We start from the raw sequence: 21,521 nt of genomic DNA on the forward strand, positions 1-21,521 counted from the left end.
AGCCCAGCCTGGGAGCCCCCTGGCGCGAGAGGCAGCGGCAGGACCCCACCTGGCACTGGCAAGTGCCTGCACCAGCATGAGGGGGGACCTCATGTCTGTCCCTTCGAAACCTCAATGAAAAGGGCTCAGTGGGGGCCCCCAACATACAGATCCCAAGCACCTCAACAAGTAGGAGGAAAGCCAGCGAGCCTTAAATTGTGTGGACTCAGACGGCACAGGTCCTCAGGCCACACCCAGCCCAGAAACACGGATGAGCGGCTGCCATTCACCTGTCCATGCTCCACGGCTAGATTCTGCTCCTGTCCCTCTGCGAGCGCCGGCTTGAGGGGCCAGAGAGCACAGGACAGACGGTGTGCAGAGCCCTGCCCCAGGACTGGCCATGTGGTGTGGACAAGAGCTGACTGGTGTCCTGTGTGTCCCAGACCCCCCTCCAGGCCCGCCTGGCCAGCCACACTGCCATGTTCCCCAGTCCCCTGTGGCCTCTTACTGCTGGTAGCTCAGCTCCTGGTGGTAGCAGGCCAGGGCTGCCTGCTGGATGGCACTGTCCACTGTCATGAGCTCGTTGTCAAGGGCCCAGGTCAGCTCCAGAAGGTTCACCTTCTCGTCCACGCTGAAGTCCAGGCTCTGGAAGCAGCAAGCCTGGTAAGCAGGAGAGGCTGAGGGACTTCCCCAAGCAGACATCTCTTTGCTCCCTCCCTGGTCCAGGGCCTAGCCCAGCACGGCTGTCCCAGGCAGCACCCGCCCCTCCTGTCTGCCAAGGTCTCTGAGTCTTGAGGGGTGTTCCTCCTCCATCTCATGCAACTCTGGTGGGCTGTCAACGGCCTGGTCCTCCTGCCTGTGCCTCAGGGGTGCGTAGGCCCAGGCTAGACAGAACCCCTCTTCCTGGACAAAGTGTCAGACACAGGCAGGGGCAAGTCCCCTGCAGGCCCTTCATGGGGACTGCTGTGGAGGCCAGGGCACAAGGCCCTTTTCCCTCTGAAATAATCTATTTTAAGGATGTGAGCCTTGGGATTCCCTGCGATGAGGCCTGACCTGCAGCTCATGCCACCAGGAAGAGCATGGAGAGATGGAAAGGGTCCCCACAGCAGCCCTCAGGCTTACAGCCAAAAAGCTTTCCAGAGCGGGGTGTTCCTCCCTACAGAAGTATGAAGAATATACCTCATAAACTTCAAAGCACAGAACAGCTGGCATTTTACTGAAACAACAAAAAATAGAGCCACACACGCCCTAAGCCCCTCAGCTCAAGGGAGCGGCAGCTAACGTTCTGTCATGTTTGCTTTTTCCGCCTCGGGTATTCCTGGCTCTGCTTTCCACTTGTGGCTACAAACGCCCTGCTCAGGCCAGTGGCAGGCACCATGGCAGGGCGGCTGAAGCAGGTGCCAGGACGTGCCCGGCCCAGAGTCTCCTGTGAAGTAGGGGCTGACTTTCCACGCTGCCCACTTCCTAGCAGCTCCTGAGGAGCAATGGCATCTTGGGAGAGGCTGGGGAGCCGCCTGGAAAGCTGTCACTACACAAGCACACGCTCCCCACCACGTCACTAGATGGCGCAGAGGGACAGAACCGCCACAGCAGCCTGAGGTCAGAAATGCTGACTGAGTTGCAAGGCAGAATTTGGCAATAATCTATCATGAAGCGAGGGAGAAGCCACCCAGGGCGTCTTTGCAGAGCAGCACCAGCAGCTCTAGCGCAAATGGGAAAGAGAATAAGTTCTGAAAGGGCAGAGGCAAGATGCACTCATCAGAGCCAGGGCGCAGCAGCAGCCAGGGCACCCCCAGAGCTGTGGAGTCTGGTGTCAGGCATCTTGGAACCGAGAGACTTGTGCTCTCTGCCCAAACTGCAAGCGATTTTTGGTGATCCTGCCTCCGCCTCTGGCTCTCAGGACAATCGTGAGGCCAGCCGTCCAGGTCTGGCTTTGCCATCTTGGGGGACTTGGTAACAGATGAGGTTGGGCCTATGAGAGTCTTGGTCCGTGGAGTTGGGTGGACTGTTTCAAGGGCTGTCTGGGCTCCTTCCTGTATTGTCTGTCTGTGCCAACAGGACATTTTCTGAGGGAATATGACAGAGCCTCCAAGAGTTACAGGGTGCAACTTCAGGAGTCCAGCCTCAGAGAAATGCTGGCACAGCAGCAAGAGGACATCGTTGCCCTATAAATGCCCAGATTTATCATAGGAAAAGCGAAGGGTCGCACAAATTAGCAAGACAAATGGTATGACACCAATTTTGCAAAAAAAAAAAAAAAAAAAATTTAGCCAGAATGTATATATACATCTCTCATGTGCCAGGGAAAAGCTCTGCAGGACGTCCACTACACCAACAGCTGTCGCCCCCTCCAGGGAATAGGGGGAGGGGGGCAGGTAGGCTTTCTTTCCTATTTAACAGGTTTTTGTTCAGTTGAGTTCACTGCACCTTGTGAGGCTGTCTTCCCTCATCCATGCTGGGCCCCTGCACACCTCTGCCCCTGCACGGTTGTCGCCAAATTGTGCCCAGGGCAGAGCTCCTTCCAAATCTCCAGGGCTGGCCTGCATCCCTCTGGGAAGCCCGAGCCTGTAAGGAGCTGTGTCCCATGCGAGGACCATATCTTCCCTCCCAGGCAGCCCCAGCAGAACACGGAGGGAAGGGTGCGCCTCCTGACACCCGGCCCATGGTGGGAAGGGCCTGGGGTAAGTGGGCGCCATGGGGCAGAACAGCTCAACCAGCCAGGCAGGGGCTCCGGGAGAGTTCGGGCTCACTCTGAGATCATCAGTAACTGCTGTGACAGTGGTGCCCAACAGAAATCGTCATCATCACAACAGGCAATTTCTTTCCATTCATCTAACCTCCTTGGCCCAACATTCAGGGGAAATGTCTAAGCCACTAAAGGCTACCTTCAAATGGACTTTTTCACACTATCTTTGTATTTTATTTCTTATCCTTTTAAATTATAATGTCCTATATTTTAGCAGCAAAAATTAAAAGAGATAGGTTTCTACCTGGACTTCCTTGCATGGCATTCTCTGCACAGAGCACACACCCCTGCTGGGTCCCCTGGCTTGGGACGCTTCATCCATCCTCCTCTGCAGCAGACGGGCCCCCCAGGTCCCCTGTCCAGCTTAGGCATCACCCAGTTCCAAACCTGCAAGATCTCCCTGCCATTCTGAATCCCCTCCTGGGTCCACATGGCCAGGACCTGATCAGGAAAAGCGAAGCCAGAACCATCGTCAATGCTGGAGAAGAGGCGCAGGCTGGAGCACAGGGACACGAGGGATGAGGTCGTGGTGGTGTGGCAGCCGCTCTCCTCTGGCACCTGCATGTCAGGAAGACTTCCATAGCGCCCAGCGTCCAAAGCCTCACACCTGTGCGCTGTTGATGTGCTCTCCACCCTCCCCAGCCTGTGCTCAGAGGGCCTCACAGGAACAGCTCATGAGACCATCCTCAGCTCTCAGAGGGGTCAGAGGTGCAGCCCCATCACATGACCTCTCCAAGGTCACATGGCTGTGCAGGTAAGAAAGCCAGGACATGCAACCAAGGCCCCTGACACCCAGGACTCTGAGGCCTTGCACCCACGTGGCCCAACCGGCCAGCCCCAGTCAGCACACTCATCATCACTTGGAGAAAGACAACAAAGGAGTTTTAACGTTCCACCCTTGAATTCACAAAGGTGGGAGCCTGGCCTCGCAGAGGCAGGGGCCCAGAGAGTCCATGGCAGCACCAGGAAAGTCTCAGCTGTGAAAAGAAATCCAAGGCAGGCTGGAAGGGCAGAAGTGCGCTGGCCCAGGCATAGGCGCACACACCCCCAGACCCTCAGAATGCAGCATGAGTGGCTCACGGCCACTCATGGGGTTCGACAATGAAGGCAAGCCAGCTCAGGAGGCATCTCCTCAACCCACACTAAGCATGACCTGTGGGACCTCATGTTGATCATTCTGGCCTTACATGGCTGCCTGACCCCTTTCCTCAGTGCTGGCTCCTGAGTTTCTTCTTTGTCGTTCTCACTGATGTTAGCCTCACTGCAGCCTCGACTTCCTGGACTCAAGTGATCCTCCTGCTCAGCCTCCCAAGTAGCTGGGACCATAGGCATGTGCCACCGTACCTAGATAATTTTTAAATCTTTGAGATGGGGTCTCACTATGTTGTCTCATCTTCTCTCAAACTCCTGGGCTCAAGTGATCTGCTTGCCTTGGCCTCCCAGACTGCTGGGACTACAGGCATGAGCCACTGTGCCGGGTCCTCATTGATTTTTTTCACCAGATTTCTAAATTATTTAGGTTTTTAAATTAAATTAAATTTATTTATTTATTTGAGCTGGAGTCTCACTCTGTCACCCACGCTGGAGTGCAGTGATGCGATCTCAGCTCACTGCAACTTCTGCCTCCTGGGTTCAAGTGATTCTCCTACCTCAGCCTCCTGAGTAGCTGGGATTACACATGTGTACCACCACACCTGGCTAATTTTTGTATTTTTACTACAGACAGGGTTTCACCATGTTAGCCAGGCTGGTCTCAAACTCCTGACCTCAAATGATCCACCTGCCTTGGCCTCCCAGAGTGCTGGTATTACAGACGTGAGGGCCATGCCTGGCCCTCAATGACTTTAGAGTCAGAAACCTAGATTCTCAGGTGTACCTACCCCCAGTACAGAACAGCACTACTGGTCCTACAACAACACTCACCAAATTCAGGACCAATTGCAGCAGCAAGGAAGTGTCCAGCCCCTGAGCAGCCATGCCCTGGTCTCTTCAAACTGCAGAGAGACCCGGTATTTGTGCAAGAGATAGAGCATGGGTTAAGGGATACTATCAGGACCAATCTTAGGCAGACTCGATGGATCCTTTGGCAACTGATATGGCTTAGATCTGTGTTCCCGCTCAAATCTCATATTAAAATGTAATCCCTGATGTTGGAGGTGGGGCCTGGTGGGAGGTGACTGGATCTTGGAGGCAGATTTCTCACAAATGGTTTAGCACCATCCCTCTTAGTACTGTCCTCATGATAGTGAGTGAATTCTCATGAGACCTGGTTGTTTAAAAGTGTGTCGCACCTCTCCCCTCGCTTTCTTGCTCCTGCTCTGGCCATGTGACCTGCCTGCACCCCCTTCACCTTCTGCCATGATTGTAAGCTTCCTGAGGCCTCCCCAGAAGCAGCCGAGCAGACACTGGCACCATGCTTCCTGCACAGCCTGCAGAACCGTGAGCTAATTAAACCTCTTTTCTTTATAAATTGCCCAGTCTCAAGTATTCCTTTAGCAATGCGAGAACAGACTAACACAGAAACATTGCCCTCGCCATTCCACAATGGGGAGGACAGGAGGGAGTTTTCTTGCTGGGGCATATCACAGCACAGGCTAAGGAGCGCCACATGCCTCACCTGAGCACTGCCTTCTGTAGCCCCGGGAAGTGGGCACCTGAGCAGCCATGTTCCTCACCTGAGCACTGCCTCCTGTAACCCCAGCAGGTGGGCACCTGAGCAGCCATGTTCCTCACCTGAGCACTGCCTCCTGTAACCCCAGGAGGTGGGCACCTGAGCAGCCATGTTCCTCACCTGAGCACTGCCTCCTGTAACCCCAGGAGGTGGGCACCTGAGCAGTCATGTTCCTCAGCTGAGTACTGCCTCCTGCAACCCCAGGAGGTGGGCACCTGAGCAGCACGTTCCTCACCTGAGCACCGCCTTCTGTAGCCCCAGGAGGTGGGCACCTGAGCAGCACGTTCCTCACCTGAGCACTGCCTTCTGTTGCACCGGGTGGGCACCTGAGCTGCCATGTTCCTCAGCTGAGCATTGCCTTCTGTAGTCCCAGGAGGTGGGCACCCGAACCACCCCCATCTTACATGTGAGCCTGAGGCTTGGAGAAGGTAACTCCCCTAGTGACACACAGCCAGGGAAGAGCAATACTGGACCCACCCCAAATCTATGTGGCTCCAGAATCTACGTCACGTGGCCTCCCACATACATGCGTGTGTGCATGGCCTGTCCAGTTCTTGGACAGTTCGTTGTGTGGTGACACAGGCAGGGAGGGAGTCAGCAGTTTTAGTCACCAGAGAGTGACAGCAGTGGTTGCTGGGTTCAGGATTTAACTGTTGCATTTTACCTGGTAATGAGACCAAGCCTTGCTCGGTTTAACCTGAGTGGAAGACTCCAGAAGTAGCGCGGGCTCATGACTGAAGAGGCCAAGCTGGAATTCCTCAAGACTCACTTTGCCGTCTCCGTCTTGATCCAGTTTGTTAAACAGGTCTTCGAGTTCCTAAACAAAAGCCGTCATACCTCAGGCCCACCCACAAGAGCTCCACCCAACCGCCCTCACCAAGGCCTCCCTCCCTCCCTCCCTCTGGTTCCAAGTACCCAACAAGGGCCGTTTCCTAGTCTTATCCAGCCTTAAAACTGTGTAGACCATGCAGGCTGTATTCTCCCAAGGCGCCCCCTCCCTCTATCTTGTAAAACCCACAGGCCTTGGTTTCCATTTCACTGTGAGTGGGTGTCACCTGAACTTCCCAGTTCTACAAATGCTTATTCAGTGTCTGCTGGGGCTGGAGCCTGCAGGATGCTGAGCAAGGCCAGGCCCTGCAGTGTGAGACCCAGCAAGGACACAGGGCTGAGAAGAACTCCAGCAAGGCAGACTGGCCTCCCACCTAGGAGGAGAAGGAACATGGCCACTGGGGAGTGCAGACAGGCTTGGGGGCCTTGTCTTGGAGGCCTTGTCTTGGCTGCCCAGTGGATCCCAGCCACACAGAGAAGGGGGAAAGGCATCCAGGCAGACGAAGGATGTGAGTGAAGGAACAGGAAGTGCCTGCTACACCTGAGCGTGACAGGGAGTCGGTGAGACTGGGCAACTCCATCAGAGATGGGCTTTCAAAGGTGTCTGGAGTTTTTAGCCTTTGGCAGAAATGCCAAGAGCCACCAAAGGATTTTAGATTAGAAAGTGATACACCTAAATGAGTGGCTGAAGGGTAGAGGGGTTTCCAGACCCAACACTAAACCGTGACCATGGCCAGGAATACGTGGCTGGGTGGCCTGCTGTGCCCCTCACCTCTTTCTCGAGTCCCTGGAGCCCGACGCTCTGGCAGACCACAGCCAGCTCCTGCTCGCTCAGGTGTCCGCTGCTGCCCACCCCCAGCTCTTCCCACATGCCCCGGATCTGGCTCTCTGGGGTGTCAAAGGAGGGGCTGCAGGACTTCTGGGGGCTCCCAAAGTCCTCAGAATCCCAGGTCTGCAGCTGTCCTGAAGCAAGGGAGGAGTCACAGTTAGACCCTGATACATACACAATGGAGCACGACTCAGCCTTAGAAAGAAGGACGTTCTGCCCTTTCCAACAGCGTGGATGAATGTGGAGGATATTACGCTAAGTGAAATTAGCAGACGACAAACACCGCGAGATCTCAGTCACACGTGGGATCTAAGGAAAGGGGAACTCACAGGAGCAGGGTGTAGAAGGGTGGTTACAGAGCTGGGTGGTGGGGGAGATGCTGGTTGTGGGGGGTCACTTTCAGTTACAAGATGAGTAAGTTCTGGAGCCCTAATGTACAGCACAGTGACTACAGTTAATAAGACCCGATTGCTTCCTTGAAGTTTGCTAAGAGAGTCTAACTCAAGTGTTCTCAGCACACACACATAACTAGGTGAGATGGACGTGTTAACTGGCTGGACTGTGGTCATCATTTCACAATGTACACATGTCTCAGATCATCACATTGTACACCTTAAATATATACAATTTTTATTTGTCAATCACACCTCAATAAGGCTGGGGAGAAAAACCAGCAACAGTTAAGTCCTGTGCTCCAGGCTGAAGCATTTCGGGGAAGCACAGCAATGCTGGTCAGTGACTCTGAAATCAGATGGATTGATGGATAGAGGGCTGGATGGATGGACAGATAGAGGGATGGACGGACGGACAGAGGGATGGACGGACGGACAAAGGGAAGCTGCAAAGCACCGAAGGTAGAATTAGGTGGTTGGTACATGGGTTTTCATGCCACAGTTGTTTGCACTTCACTCTGTTTACAAATTTTCAAAATAAATCTTGGGGGAAAATATCTGCCTGTAATGTGAAAATTCTTTCTGAAGACAGCCTTCTATGGTCAGCCGTGCAAGCACTTAAAAGAGGCAGAGGGGCTGGGCGCGGTGGCTCACGCCTGTAATCCCAGCACTTTGGGAGACCGAGGCGGGTAGATCACGAGGTCAGGAGTTCAAGACTAGCCTGGCCAAATTGGTGAAACCCCGTCTCTACTAAAAATACAAAAATTAGCCGGGTGTGATGGCAGCCGCCTGGAATCCCAGCTACTCGGGAGGCTGAGGCAGAGAATTGCTTGGACCCAAGAGGCGGACATTGCAGTGAGCCGAGATCACACCACTGCACTCCAGCCTGGGCTACAGAAGATGACTCCGTCTCAAAAAAAAAGAGGATGAGGGCTCTATTATTTGTATTTACAATAAAAAGACCAGTCTTTCAATAGCTTAATTTTTGAAAACTTTTCTAACTTACACAGAGCAAAGAGTAAAGTGAAGCCCACAGCACCTGCTTCTCAGGCTCCACTATGACAGCAGCCTGCCACAGGCTTCTTCTCTACCTGCTTTTCTTACGGCTGAAGTGTTTAGAAGTACAGATGCTCCCTGACTTCCGATGGAGCTACAGCCCAACAACCCCACAATAAGCTGACAATGTCAAGTCAAAGATGTGCTGAATATACCTAACCCACCAACATCGTAACTGGGCCTGGCCTACCTTACACATCTCAGAACACATTAACCGACAGTGAGGCAAAATCCTCTAACACAAAGCCTATTTTAGACTAATGTGTTCAATGTCTCATGTAATCTACTGAACACTGTACTGAAAGTGAAGATCAGAACGGTCCCATGGACACTGAAGGACGGCTTCTACTGAATGCATATTGACCTCACACCATCACGAAGTTGAAAAATCGTTGAGTCAAAACATCATGAGTCTGGATCCATCTGGGGTATCTGAAATCGCAGATCTCATGTTACTTCTGCCCCACATATTTGATCCATATCTCTAGAAAAAATATATATATTCTTACATCATTACAATGCCACTATCATACCTAACAAAATCAACAGGATTTTCCCAAGTGTCTCAAAAATATATTCTTACAGTTGATTTGTTTAAACCAGCATCCAAACTGTTCAGGATGCCCTTGGCTGTTATTCCTCTCACATCTTTAAGCCACAAACACCTCTCCCAAATCCCCATAGCCCATGCCTTTTTAAAGATATCAGACCCACTGTTTTGTGGAATGTTCCACATCCAGATCTATCTGCTTGCTTTCCCAGGGTGTCGTCTAACGAGTTCCTCCATCCTTAACATTTCCTGAAAACCTGAGTTAGCATCAAAGTCTAGTTTGGCTGCAGCCTCAACATTTTTTTTTTTTTGGCAGATGGCACTGTGTCCTCTCCGCGCCTCACTCAGGAGGCACTGGTGCCTTTAGGACTCATCAGCAGGCTCAGGTGGTGGATGGCCACTTTTCCTAACCTTTGTCTTCAGCCGCTTGTCTTCTTGATGTGTTTGAAGCTGTGGAAACAGCTTGAGAATGAGGACAGACACTGGGTGTCCAGGAGAAAGTGTCTATGGTGAGTTATATGTCCAGCCAGACGTGTTCCTATGGTGAGCTATGTGTCCAGCCAGACATGTTCCTCCATGCCTCGTCCACACCGCCTAGCCCAGAGCAGGGACATGGCTGCTTCCACCCAACACAGACTTTAGTGTTGCAGTTCTGCTTCAGCAGTCTGGATCCTTCAGGTAGATGAGCCATGTGGGCATGAATTACTGATAACCCCGCTGGCAACGGGAAAGCCACCATCCCCCAAAGGAAGCCAGACTGTGTGCTCACAAATGACACTGTGGGTTGGGTTGAGGAAAACAAGAGGAAAGGGACGGGTAAGAAAAGGCCATCTTCGAGGTCCCTTCTGGCCTAAGATGCCGGAAATCTCCAAGGAAAAACGTGAAAGCAATCCTGATACTGGGTTATTTCTTAGGCTGACAGAAGAGGTCGGGCAAGTCCCCTGAGCTTGACATGAGTGTGTGCACACTACCGTCTGTCAGCTCTGATCCTGTACAAAGGTTTCTGTAAACTGCTGGAAGGAACCCCAACCTAGTCTCCAGGCAGAGAGCACTGAAATTGCTGGGTGAAAAACAGCCTCCTCCTGCGAGCCCTTCCCTTCGCTGTTCTAGAGCTAGACATCAAGTTCAAGGATGTAAGACACGGCGGCTTGGCTGACTTTTCTCAGCACACAGGAATCTGCCTGCTTTGTCCAGCACCACAGATGGAAGCTCAGGTCAGTTCCCCTGACATTTACTGAGATAAAAGTTGAACAAAAAATGGCCCTAGCATTCAAGGATCATGGTCCGAGGGGTGCTGTTTACTTTGGCAGAAATCCCAGGGCAATACCCTCTATCCAAGCTATGTTTCTGCACAGTCAGCCCATGTGACCGCCTGCGTGGGGAGGCCTCATTAGGGCATCTACTGACTCACACGGAAAAGCCTGGAAAGATAGTGAAACTGCTCACAGGACTAAGGAACGCAGACCAGTGCTACTCCCTGCCCTGCATGGTCAGCGGCCTGCCTGGCCTGCAGCCCAGCCCAGGGCAAAGGGAATGGCGGGGCACCCTGTCTGGGGTTGGGGGTTCCCGGGGTACAGGGCACTGACTGGGAGCCACTGACCCTGCCCACGCCTCACCAGTGGGATCCAGTGCAGCCTGATGACTTCCTGGGATGGCCTCATGCCTCCTACAAGGGGACACATGCAATGCTGCCACCCTGGTCCTTCTGCAACAGGGGGAGCTGGGGGGCGCTGGCAGCCTGAAGAGGGCTCTCGGCATTCAGCTGGGTTCCAGCCTCTCCTCCCCAGTCACCTGCATCCCTGCACCCTGAAACACTAGCTCCTTTCATCACTGCCTCCTCAAAGGCCACGGCAGCCTCTTGCACTCCCTACACCTGCACCTTACATGCCTGGCTGCTAAGGATCCCGCGGTTTGCTCCCTACATGTCCATCAATGCCTCCGGCCTTCCTCTTTCCTGAAGCACATGACGCCTCCCTGTTCTAATTTCTCCCCTCTTTGCCTTCTCTCTTCCTTTCAGCCTGCCCATGTGAGGCAGTTTGGAAATGTGGCTTCAAATTTCTTTGACACTCTTCCCTTCAGGTCTGTGTCCCTTCTTGAATCTGGTAGCCTTGTGACAGCTCTGATCAATAAAAGGTGATGGAAGGGATGCTTTGTGACTTTGAGGCTGGCCTGAACTCAGTGAGGAAATCTCAGCCCTGTTTTTGGGACCACGTGTCCTTAGTGCCCTAAGCCACCAGGTGAGACAGTTGACTATCTTGAGCCGCCATGCTATAAGGAAGCCCAGCCACGCTGAGGCCTACTGCAACCCCTCCAAGGCTGTCCTCAGCTGAGCTCCTCCAGCCCAGACGCATCAGTGACGCTTCATATGATTTCAGACCCAGCCTTCAAGTGTCCCAACAGAGGCCCCAGATGCAATGGAGTCCATCCTAAGTCTCTCACCTTCTCCAGTCCTTCCTTGAGCACTGCAGCCCTGCTCCTTGGAGAAGCTCTGCAGCAGCGGTGTAAAAGCTTGTGCTGTGATCATAAGGGCCTGTTGTGAACCTCAGCTCTTATTCCCAAGCTCAGCAAGACCTCAATCCTGAGCCCCAAGCTGCTCTGAGAGGAGGGATGCTCAGATTATGCCAAGCCTGCTGCAAGGGTTAGCCAGGCTGCCAGCTTCACACCTGGGTAGTTCCTCAGAGCTCAGCGTCTGGCCACCACACTGATCCTCTCACACCCACCTTTCTGTGGGGCCCCTTTCTTCACTCTTGCAGGCATCATGTAAGTCAGCAGTCACTTCCACAGTCTTCTGTTTTTGCATTGTTTGCATAGGTGTTGGTCTTTTCTATCCAAAATACTCTAAGATTCATAATTAATATTTTTGTTTGCTTTTTAATGTCAAGGAAGTATTATAGGCAAACACAAGATAATTAAAATTAAAAAGAAGTCCTCCCCTCCCAGAGCCTTTGTTCCTCTCCCCAGGGGGATCCACTGGGAACTTTTTTTGCCTAGCTTTCTGTCCCCATGACATGTAATGCATGTCACTCCAGAAATGTGGTGAGGGAGCTGAAGTCTCAATCATGCCCCTGCATGTAGCTTCTCTTCCCAAAATGCCAGATCTTGCAGAGGGCACCACAGCAGCATGGATGGTCAGCCTCCCCTTGCACGCTGCACAGCGCTGTGAGGCTGCACGCTGTGATTTGCTTATGTGTACCAGCTGCTGGCCTTCTGGCTGCTATGTAAGGCTCTGAGCTCCAGGACCAGGTATTACACTCTATTTGTGGGACAGATGAAACCCTGGTGGGTGCTGAGACTGCCCCTGCACAGCAGGAGAGAGGCTGTATCTAGCCCAGCGTACCAGGAAGGAGGTGCAGTGGCAGTCTGAGGTGACAGGGCCAAGCAAGGCCCTCCTGCCTGAAACCACACGGCCACACCTGCCAGCTGGGGTCACATCAGTACTTGCAGACCATAAAGTGTGACGAACCACGCTGCTCCCTTGGCCACGGGCCTCTGCCCGGGGTCTGACCTTGGGAGGATGAGGACCGAGAGACGGCCTCACTGCTGTGATGATGACATTCTGACCACTCCTGGAGAAGGAAGAATCCAGCGGGACACAACCCACACCATGCATTTCCCAGGAAATTAAACTTGTGGTTGTGTACTGCCCAGTGACCCGGCTCTTCAGCTTTCAAAGCTCTGGGCAAAGGCAGAGAGCACTGAATGCGAGGCTGAGGCTTTACCTTGTGCTTCGAATAATTCATTCTGAGCTTCTTTAGTGCTCTCGGCCTCTTCATCTGACTTGAGACTCTGTGGAAAGACGCAGAGAGAAGGCTGTGAGTTCCAGGGGGCGCTGCTGGGGACGGAGCACCAGGAACAAATAGAGTAGGATGTTTGGGGAAGTGGGAGATGGCTGAGTATGGAGTCAATCCCTCAGAGGAAAAGCCCACCCCCACCTTGGGGCTGCCCTGCATGCCAGCTAGCAGCCCCAGGTGAGCCCCGCCTAGCAGCAGCAAGGGGCTGGGCCGGGGAGACAGGGGACATGCCTTGTTCTGCACGCTCAGGGCTCCTCAATATAAACCCAGTCATCAACAGTTGACACTGAAAATACAATCAAACACTCGTGTCACAGCAGCACAGAAGCCTGTCCCCCTCTGCATGGTGATGGCTTCAGACCCAGCACTTGAAAGAAGCCAGCCCTGCAGCCACAGCCAACCATTCAGTCTCAGGACACACTCGCCATACAAGGCTTGCAACACACCTCTCTGCACCTTTCCCTCATCAACCATATTAGTTCAGCAAACAGTTGCAAGGTGAGAGCAGGTTTCTGTATCCCTCCAAGGGCTCCAGGATAGCACAGTGCCTGGTAATCACCTCACACCCCAGCAGCCTTTGCAAACCTGTACCCAAGACAAGAGCCCGGGTCATCAAGAAACACGCGACTTAAGTAAAAACCTCGTGCTGCAGTGACTGCATCAGCCAACCGGAATCAAAGTCTGCTTTTGTACAGGTGTTGTGTGTCCCCACAACTGACTGTGGAATGGATGCCTGGTGAACAAGACTCTGTATGCTTCAAAGCTGGCACTGGCTCTGATCGGGGAGAATCTGTGAGTTGGTGATAAATACGCAACCCCATTTTTTAATGAGTTCAACTCCACTGACAACCCTAAAGGTGGCTTTCCCAGTGTTCAGATTTTGGGAATCAAAGATGATTTAAGAAGCAGAATGGCACCAATGAAGATCCACCACAAGGAGGAGATTCACTATCTCTCCATCCCTGAGGTCCAAATTTTTAAAAAAGAACAAAAAGGAATGTTCTGGATTTACCGGCATCACCTAGATGTCACATGCCCCTGAAAAAAAAGACTCTAAGATTTAAATATATTTTGGTTGTTTTCCCTCTTTGCCTCCACAAATGTTGAAAACAAACGGTAAACAAGTCCACCTGGGGGCCCGACCTGTCTAAGAAGGATGTGCTCCTGATCGAGACCCACCTGACAGAAGCTGACAGCAGAGACAGCAGGAACCAGGAACCTTTTGGAATCCTTGAAAATGGTTTGACCCAATCTATGATTAACTTACAAGCTGTGGACCTGCCTCATGGACATATTGCTTAACATGAAGCCCCACGAGACTCTGGCAGCCATCTCCTGGGCCCATCCCCCTCTCCTTGGGTGATCCCTGCATCCCAGGCACCTGCAGCAAATGACCCAGGGAGCCTGGGGGACAGGGAGGCAACTTCCAAGGCCCCAGGATGCATTGGCTCATACAGGCCAGTTATAAGTGCTGGGCCTCAGTATAACTAAGTGTTCAAGATAAGTAGGGCTGGGAGTTGACACACTCACACTCCTAACCTCGAGGCTGTTTCAAAAAGGCATCTTCACTTTTCTACTCTTAGCACATTGACCCTTCACTCCCATGAAGCCATAAACATTGCCTTCTAGAGTTGGTGGTGGTATCGGGGAAAGAGAGATATTGTATACAAAGGATTCATGATAGTGAGTTCTCATGAGATCTGGTTGTTTAAAAGTGTGTAGCACCTCCCCCTGCTCTCTATTCCTCCTTCTCCAGTCATGTAAGACATGCCTGCTTCCCCTTCGCCTTCCGCCATGATTGTGAGTTTCCTGAGGCATCCCCAGCCATGCCTCCTGTACAGTCTGAGGAAATTCTCTATGGCACTAATTCAGGAGAGAACCCTGTGTCCAGGACTGTCCTGAAGACAACCAGACCGAATTTAAATGAAATGGCACTCCCCAAAGTGACCAAGCTTCTGGCGACTCAGGGTGCCTGAGAGGGCAGCTGCCCTCCCCATATCTTGTGATTATGTGCTACAAACAGGGATGAAGGGAAGCATTTGTTATTCCCAACACTGGGCAGCTGGGGTGGGAGAGGGGCCTGACCCACCTCCACGCTCTCCAGAGATGCTGAGCGCCAGAGGTGACTTTTCAGGCTGGCCTGGGTTTGCTGCTCGGGCACACGTCTGGCTTCTGTGGCAGCGTCACATAGCTCAGGCCAGCTCCGACGGCCATACCACTTAGAACCATTCACATACTTTGGAGGGATGGCACTGGAGGCAGCTGGAAAGAAAACAGGAAATTTGGTGGGGGTCCTTTATAGCAGTTCTGGGCCCGTGCAGGCCAGCAGGTACCCTCTGAGAAGGTGCACACTCAGCACCAAGTGTGCCTCTCAAACACGTACTGCTCTGCACACAGAAGCATCTGGAAAGACACGAGAAACAGTGACAATGGCAATTCTATGGCCTTGGGTGGGAGACTGAGAAAGCAAGGGTGGGGCGAGGAGGACTTTCCCCTAAACTTTGTAAGCTATTTATACTTTTTCAAGCATATTTTGCTTTTATGTAATGAAAAACTAATATGAAATCTAGCTATCTATGCAAAGGATCAATAAAACCTCCAATAATCCAAGAACATATAGCCAATGATCACCTGACTCTCAGTATCCTGAGTGAACACGCTAAACATCAAGTGACATTCCAGGCAGCTGACAATAACACAGGGTGACCAGAATATCTCTCACCCCACTGGGACAGAGTCATCATGGGCCTTATTAATAATCATCCCAAGACAGCAGGCACCATCAAGGACTGGCCTAGCACACTCTCACCAGAAGGGTCTGAGCGTATGGGAAGTTAATATGGTTTGGCTCTGTGTCCCCACCCAAATCTCATGTCAAATTGTAATCCTCAGTGTTGGAGGAAGGGCCTGGTGGGAGGTGATTGGATCATGCAGGTGGATTTCCCAATTGCTGTTCTCATCATACTGAGTTCTCATGAGATCTGGTTGTTTAAAAGTGTGTAGCACCTCCCTCTGCTCTTTCTTCCTCCTTCTCCAGTCATGTAAGACATGCCTGCTTCCCCTTCGCCTTCCGCCATGATTCTGAGTTTCCTGAAGCATCTCCAGCCATGCCTCCTGTACAGTCTGAGGAACTGTGAGTCAATTAAAACTCTTCTTTAAAAATAAATTACCCAGTCTCAGGTAGTTCCTTATAGCAATGTGAAAACAGACTAATACAGAAAATTGGCACCAGGAGTGGAGCATTGCTACAAAGATACATGAAAATGTAGAAGCAGCTTTGGAATTGGATAACAGGCAGAAGTTGGGACAGTTTGGAGGGCTCAGAAGAAGATAGGAAGATGTGGGAAAGTTTGTAACCTTCTAGAGACTTGTTAAACTGATGTGACCAAAATGCTAATAGTGATATGGACAATGAAGTCCAGACTGCAGTGGTCTCAAATGGAGATAAGGAGCAGATTGGGAACTGAAAAAAGGTCACACTTGCTATGCTTTAGCAAAGAGCCTGGTGGCATTTTGCCTCTACCCTAGAGATCTGTGCAACTTTGAACTTGAGAGAAATGATTTAGAGTATCTGATGGAAGAAATTTCTAAGCAGCAAGGCATTCAAGATGTGCCCTGGCTGCTTCTAACAGCATATGCTTATATTCATGAGCAAAGAGATGATCTGAAACTAAAACTTATATTTAAAAGGGAAGCAAAGTGTGAAAGTTTGGAAAATTTGCAGCCTGGCCATGTGGTAGAGAAGAAAAATCCATTTTCAGGGGAGGAAGGAACTCAACTCAACTGCAGAAATTTGTAATAGTAAAGAGGAGCCAGATGTTAATATCTAAGACAATGGAGAAAATGCCTGGAAGGCATTTCAGAGAGCTTCATGGCAGCCCCTCCCATCACTAGCTCACAGGCCAAGGAGGAAAGAATGATTTCATGGGCTGGAAATAGAGCACTGCTGCCCTGTGCAACCTTGGGACACTGCTCCCTACGTCCCAGCTGCTCCAGCTCCAGCCATGGCCGAAAGGGGCCAAAAATATCTCAGGCTGCTGTTCCAGAGGGTGCAAACCATAAGCCTTGGTGGCTTCCATGTTGTGTTGAGCCTGCAGGTGGACAGAGGGCAAGAGTTGAGGCTTGGGAGCTTCCACTTAGATTTCAGAGGATATATGACAGACATCTGATGTCCAGGCAGAAGTCTGCTGCAGGGACAGAGCCCTCATGGATAACCTCTATTAGGGCAGTGTAGAGGGGAAATGTGGGGTTGGAACCCACACAGAGTCCCCACTGGGCACTGCCTAGTGGAACTGTGAGAAAAGGGTCACTGTCCTCCAGACCCTAGAATGGTAGAACCACTGATAGCTTGCACTATGCATGTGGAAAAACCACAGGCACTCAACATCAGCCCATGAAAGCAACCACAGGGCCTGTATCCTGCAGAAACACAGGATGGGAGCCCACCCCTTGCATTGGTGTGGCCTGGATGTAAGACATGGAGTCAAAGGAGATTATTTTAGAGCTTTAATATTTAATGACTGCCCTGCTGGGTTTCAGACTTGCATGGGGCCTGTAGCCCCTTTGTTTTGGCCAATTTCTCCCTTTTGGAACAGGAACATTTACCCAATGGCTGTATCCCCACTGTATCTTGGAAGTACCTATCTAGTTTTTTATTCTACAGGCTCATAGGTGGAAAGGACTTGCCTTGTCTCAGATGAGACTTTGGACTTGGGTTTTTGAGTTAATGCTGGAATGAGTTAAGACTCTGGGAGACTTGTTAGAAGGCATGATTGTGTTTTGAAATGTGAGAAGGACATGCATGAGATTTTGGGGGGGTGTGCAGGGTGAAATGATATGGTTTGGCTGTGTGTCCCCACCCAAATCTCATGTTGAATTTAATTCCCAATGTTGGAGGAAGGGCCTGGTGGGAGGTGATTGAATCATGGGGGCAGAACTTCCCCCTTGCTGTTTTTGTGATAGTGAGTGAGTTCTCCTGAGATCTGGTTATTTTTTTATTGTTGTTTGTTTGTTTGTTTTTGTTTTGTTTTTTTTGAGACAGAGTCTCTCTCTGTCACCCAGGCTGGAGTGCAGTGGCGCCATCTCGGCTCACTGCAAGCTCTACCTCCCAGGTTCACGCCATTCTCCTGCCTCAGCCTCCCAAGTGGCTGGGACAACAGGCAACTACCACCATGCCCAGCTAATTTTTTTGTATTTTTTTTTAGTAGAGACGGGGTTTCACCGTGTTAGCCAGGATGGTCTCAATCTCCTGATCTCGTGATCTGCCCGCCTCGGCCTCCCAAAGTGCTGGGATTACAGGTGTAAGCCACCACATCCAGCCCAAGATCTGGTTGTTTAAAAGTGTGTAGCACCTCCCGCTTCACTCTCTTCCTCCTGCTCTGCCACGTGGAGATGTGCCTGCTTCCCCTTTGCCTTCCACCATGATTGTTCCTGAGGCCTCCCCAGCCATGGTTTCTGTACAGCCTGCAGAACTGTGAGTGAATTAAACCTCTTTTCTTCATGAATTACTCAGTCTCAGGTAGTTTCTTATAGCAATATGAGAACAAACTAATACAGAAGTGTTGATAAGGAATAGGACCATTTAGTTGAGGAACACTTTTAAATTCTAATTGGAAAAGAAAGAAAAAGAAAGAAAAAATAGAATTGAAACAGGTGAGAAAAAAGCACAAGTTCTGAACAGTTTGTTGTTTCTTTGGAAGCACTGACATGTCCCACAGGTTGAGACAGTTTTAAGCTTAGATGCGCCCACCATGCACCAAGGAGAAGGACCTTCTGTGTTCTCTAGCACAGATGGGAAAACACAACATCAGAGGACCAGGCTGTCACCTCCTCGAGGTGCTTTGATATCTCTGATCACCCTCCAAGCTCCTGTGCCTTAGGGAGAGTAGGGAGCCCTTCCACATCTTAAAGAAGGAAAGTGTGAATTGGAGCAACTTACACCTCACCCAGGTCATGCATATGGCTAGTGGGGGGCTGACTCTGAACCCAGGGCTTCTCCTCCCACCCCAGGGCTCCTTACCAGCACCTCTGCAACCAGCAAGAGGAGTGGGAAAGGGCACCAGCACACAGCAGAAGGAGCAGGGTCTGGCAACAGTGCACATGCAAGGGCCCAGGACTTCAAGCTGGAGAGCCGGGACCCAAATCCTGGCCATCGCTTACTAACTGTGGAATGGTGAATGAATCTCTTCTCACCTGGGGCCTCAGTTTCCTCATCTGAATAACGGGTATGGTAAGTAATACCACAGGATTTCTATGAGGGTTAAATGGACTCTTTGTAAACGTACACAAAGCTCAATGTCATATGCTAACACAGATAACCTCTGTGTGAGCCTGGTCCCTTCCGCTTTCCCGTCCTCTGCCCCAAGCCCTGTGACAGCCTTGTCTACTGCCACACACCCCTCCTGACCAGGACATCCTGCTGTGAGACACGAGGGAAGCGCTCCCTATGTGACACACTAAATAATACCACAAACACAACACCCCTGCAAAAGCGAAAGAGCCACCCCCATTTCACACCCTCCTGACATGGGGCCATCTGCAACCAAGAAGCAGGCCACCACCACCTCATCACTCCAGGCCTGGGCAGCCCTCCCTCTGACCTTGCCCACAGCCTGTTACCATCCCGGCACCTTGAGGCTGAAACCAAGGCCAGGTGGCTTTCTCCAAGGATGCCACTTCCACTTAGGGACACAGCCTGTGTCCCAGCAGGCCTGTCCCTGTAACAGGATTCCAATCAGTCACATTAGCACAGTGCAGTGTCATCATCCATGGCAGGCACAGCGCGCGTTATTATATGACACCATTTCACAAATAAATCAAGGAAGAAAAAACATCAAGTGTTTCTTCCAAGTCCATATACCTTGCGGGTGACAGAAAGTAAGGTAGAATTCAGTTTTCAGAACTGCTGGATTCTTTCAATAGAATATTACACTACAAAAGTTAACAAACAAATAATGAAAAGAAAATACAGAGGAAATCCTCTTACCTGATTCCAAAGAACTACTGTCTTCATCTGAGGGGCGAACACCAGCATTTGAAGACAACACAGCTACAAAACCTTCCTTAAATTCCTCAAAGTTAACCTGGGTGAATTGAAGGTGAGAGAAGACAATGTCGCTTTCAACAGATCACACATTTCAAAAGCGACTCTTTTGGATTTTCTCCCAGATAGAAACATAGTATTACTGCCTTTTAGAATGAGAATATTCATGTTTTCAAATATTTACTTAAGATTTTTAAAAACAGAAGAGCATGATAAGGAAAGTAGAAGTGGACCATAATCCTACCACCAAATAAACAACTATCAACAATTTTGTAAATCAAACATAATTAGGAAAGAGGGATCTGATGACCACAAAACGTTACACATAAGGTGAACGCCCATGGCATCCCCAACGCCGCCAGCACTGCAGAAGGCCTCTCCACCACGACCCTTCCCCCTACATCTCCTGAACCCTACCCTGACTTTTATGGTGACAGCTTCCTCGCTTTTCTAGACCTCATTCGCATGCATGCCTAAAGCTTGGTTTCATTTGGCTTCTCTGTGTCCTCAGAAGCTTTGCTATAGTGCCCACCTGAGGAGGGGATTGCTGGGTCATAGAATGTGCCCTGTTGGCACATTCCCTTGGTGAACTGAACCTTCTATTATAACAAAATGCTCACACTCTTTAATTCAGTAAAGCTTTTCACCTTAAAGTCCATTTTCTCTTTTAACAAGAAACTACTCCAGCTTTCTTTTGGTCAGTATTTACATATTATCTTTTTATTGAACTTTTAATTCCAATTTTTAATATCCTTATGTTTTAGATATGTCTCTTATGAACAGTAACAGTTGGATTTTGTCCAATCTGACAAATTTTATCCTTTAACTTAAATATGTAATCTAATTACATTTAATGTGATTACTGATTTACTGGATTTAAACTGATTATTTCACTTTCTGCTTTCAATTTGACCTGCTTGTTTTTTCTCTCCCCTCCCCCACCCCGCCTTTGGATTTACTATTTTAGGATTTCACTTTTCTCTTATTAATTTAGATGTTATGGCCAGGCATGGTGGCTCATGCCTGTAATCCCAGCACTTTGGGAGGCTGAGGCAGGTGGATCACTTGAGGTCAGGAGTTCAAGACCAGCCTGGCCAATATGGTGAAACCCCATCTCTACTAAAAATACAAAAATTAGCCGGGCATGGTGGCATGTGCCTGTAATCCCAGCTACTCGGGAGGCTGAGGCAGAAGAATCACTTGAACCCAGGAGGCAGAGGTTGCAGTGAGCCAAGATAGCGCCATTGCACTCCAGCCTGGGCAACAGAGCGAGACTCTGTCTCAAAAAAAAAAAAAAAAAAAAAAAAAAGGAAGTTATATAGTCTATTTTCACTTTTCTACTGATTACCCTAAAATTACAACATCCATTCTTAGTTTACCAAAGTTGACTATTAATAATACTTTTACCCTCTTCTATGACAATCCAAAGCCAGTGAAATATATTAGCTCCAGTTACCACACTCCTGACTTCAATGCCTTAGTTATCATGTATTTTATTTCTATATGTTTTAAACCCTCACAAAATACTATTTTTGGTTTTGTATAATGTTCATTTTAGAATTATCCACATAGTTTTTCTGTTTTTCATTTCTTCTTGCAATTCTGACTTCCCATCTGGAATAATTTTCCAACTATTT

The 21,521-nt window shown here is 50.3% G+C and overlaps 1 protein-coding gene across 11 annotated transcripts in view; it reads right to left on the reverse strand.

The window, feature by feature from the left end:
- Nucleotides 1-21,521, reverse strand: part of NINL (ninein like) — a 133,945-nt gene that overhangs the window by 45,940 nt on the left and 66,484 nt on the right. For 6 of the 11 annotated variants that reach the window (XR_008516852.2, XM_024238921.3, XM_024238922.2 and 3 more), the window contains 7 exons: nucleotides 19,828-19,924; nucleotides 14,932-15,104; nucleotides 12,771-12,837; nucleotides 6,997-7,187; nucleotides 6,061-6,213; nucleotides 3,113-3,283; nucleotides 488-624 (listed from right to left, as the gene is read on the reverse strand). Coding sequence is in view for 10 of the 11 variants with exons in the window: in XM_024238921.3 (XP_024094689.2) it covers nucleotides 488-624; nucleotides 3,113-3,283; nucleotides 6,061-6,213; nucleotides 6,997-7,187; nucleotides 12,771-12,837; nucleotides 14,932-15,104; nucleotides 19,828-19,924 (989 nt within the window). In the remaining variant the exon portion in view is untranslated. The other 5 variants (XM_024238923.3, XM_024238924.3, XM_054541663.2 and 2 more) reach the window with 5 other exon arrangements.

This window comes from Pongo abelii, chromosome 21 (genome assembly GCF_028885655.2).
Source record: "Pongo abelii isolate AG06213 chromosome 21, NHGRI_mPonAbe1-v2.0_pri, whole genome shotgun sequence".
NCBI lineage: Eukaryota > Metazoa > Chordata > Mammalia > Primates > Hominidae > Pongo > Pongo abelii.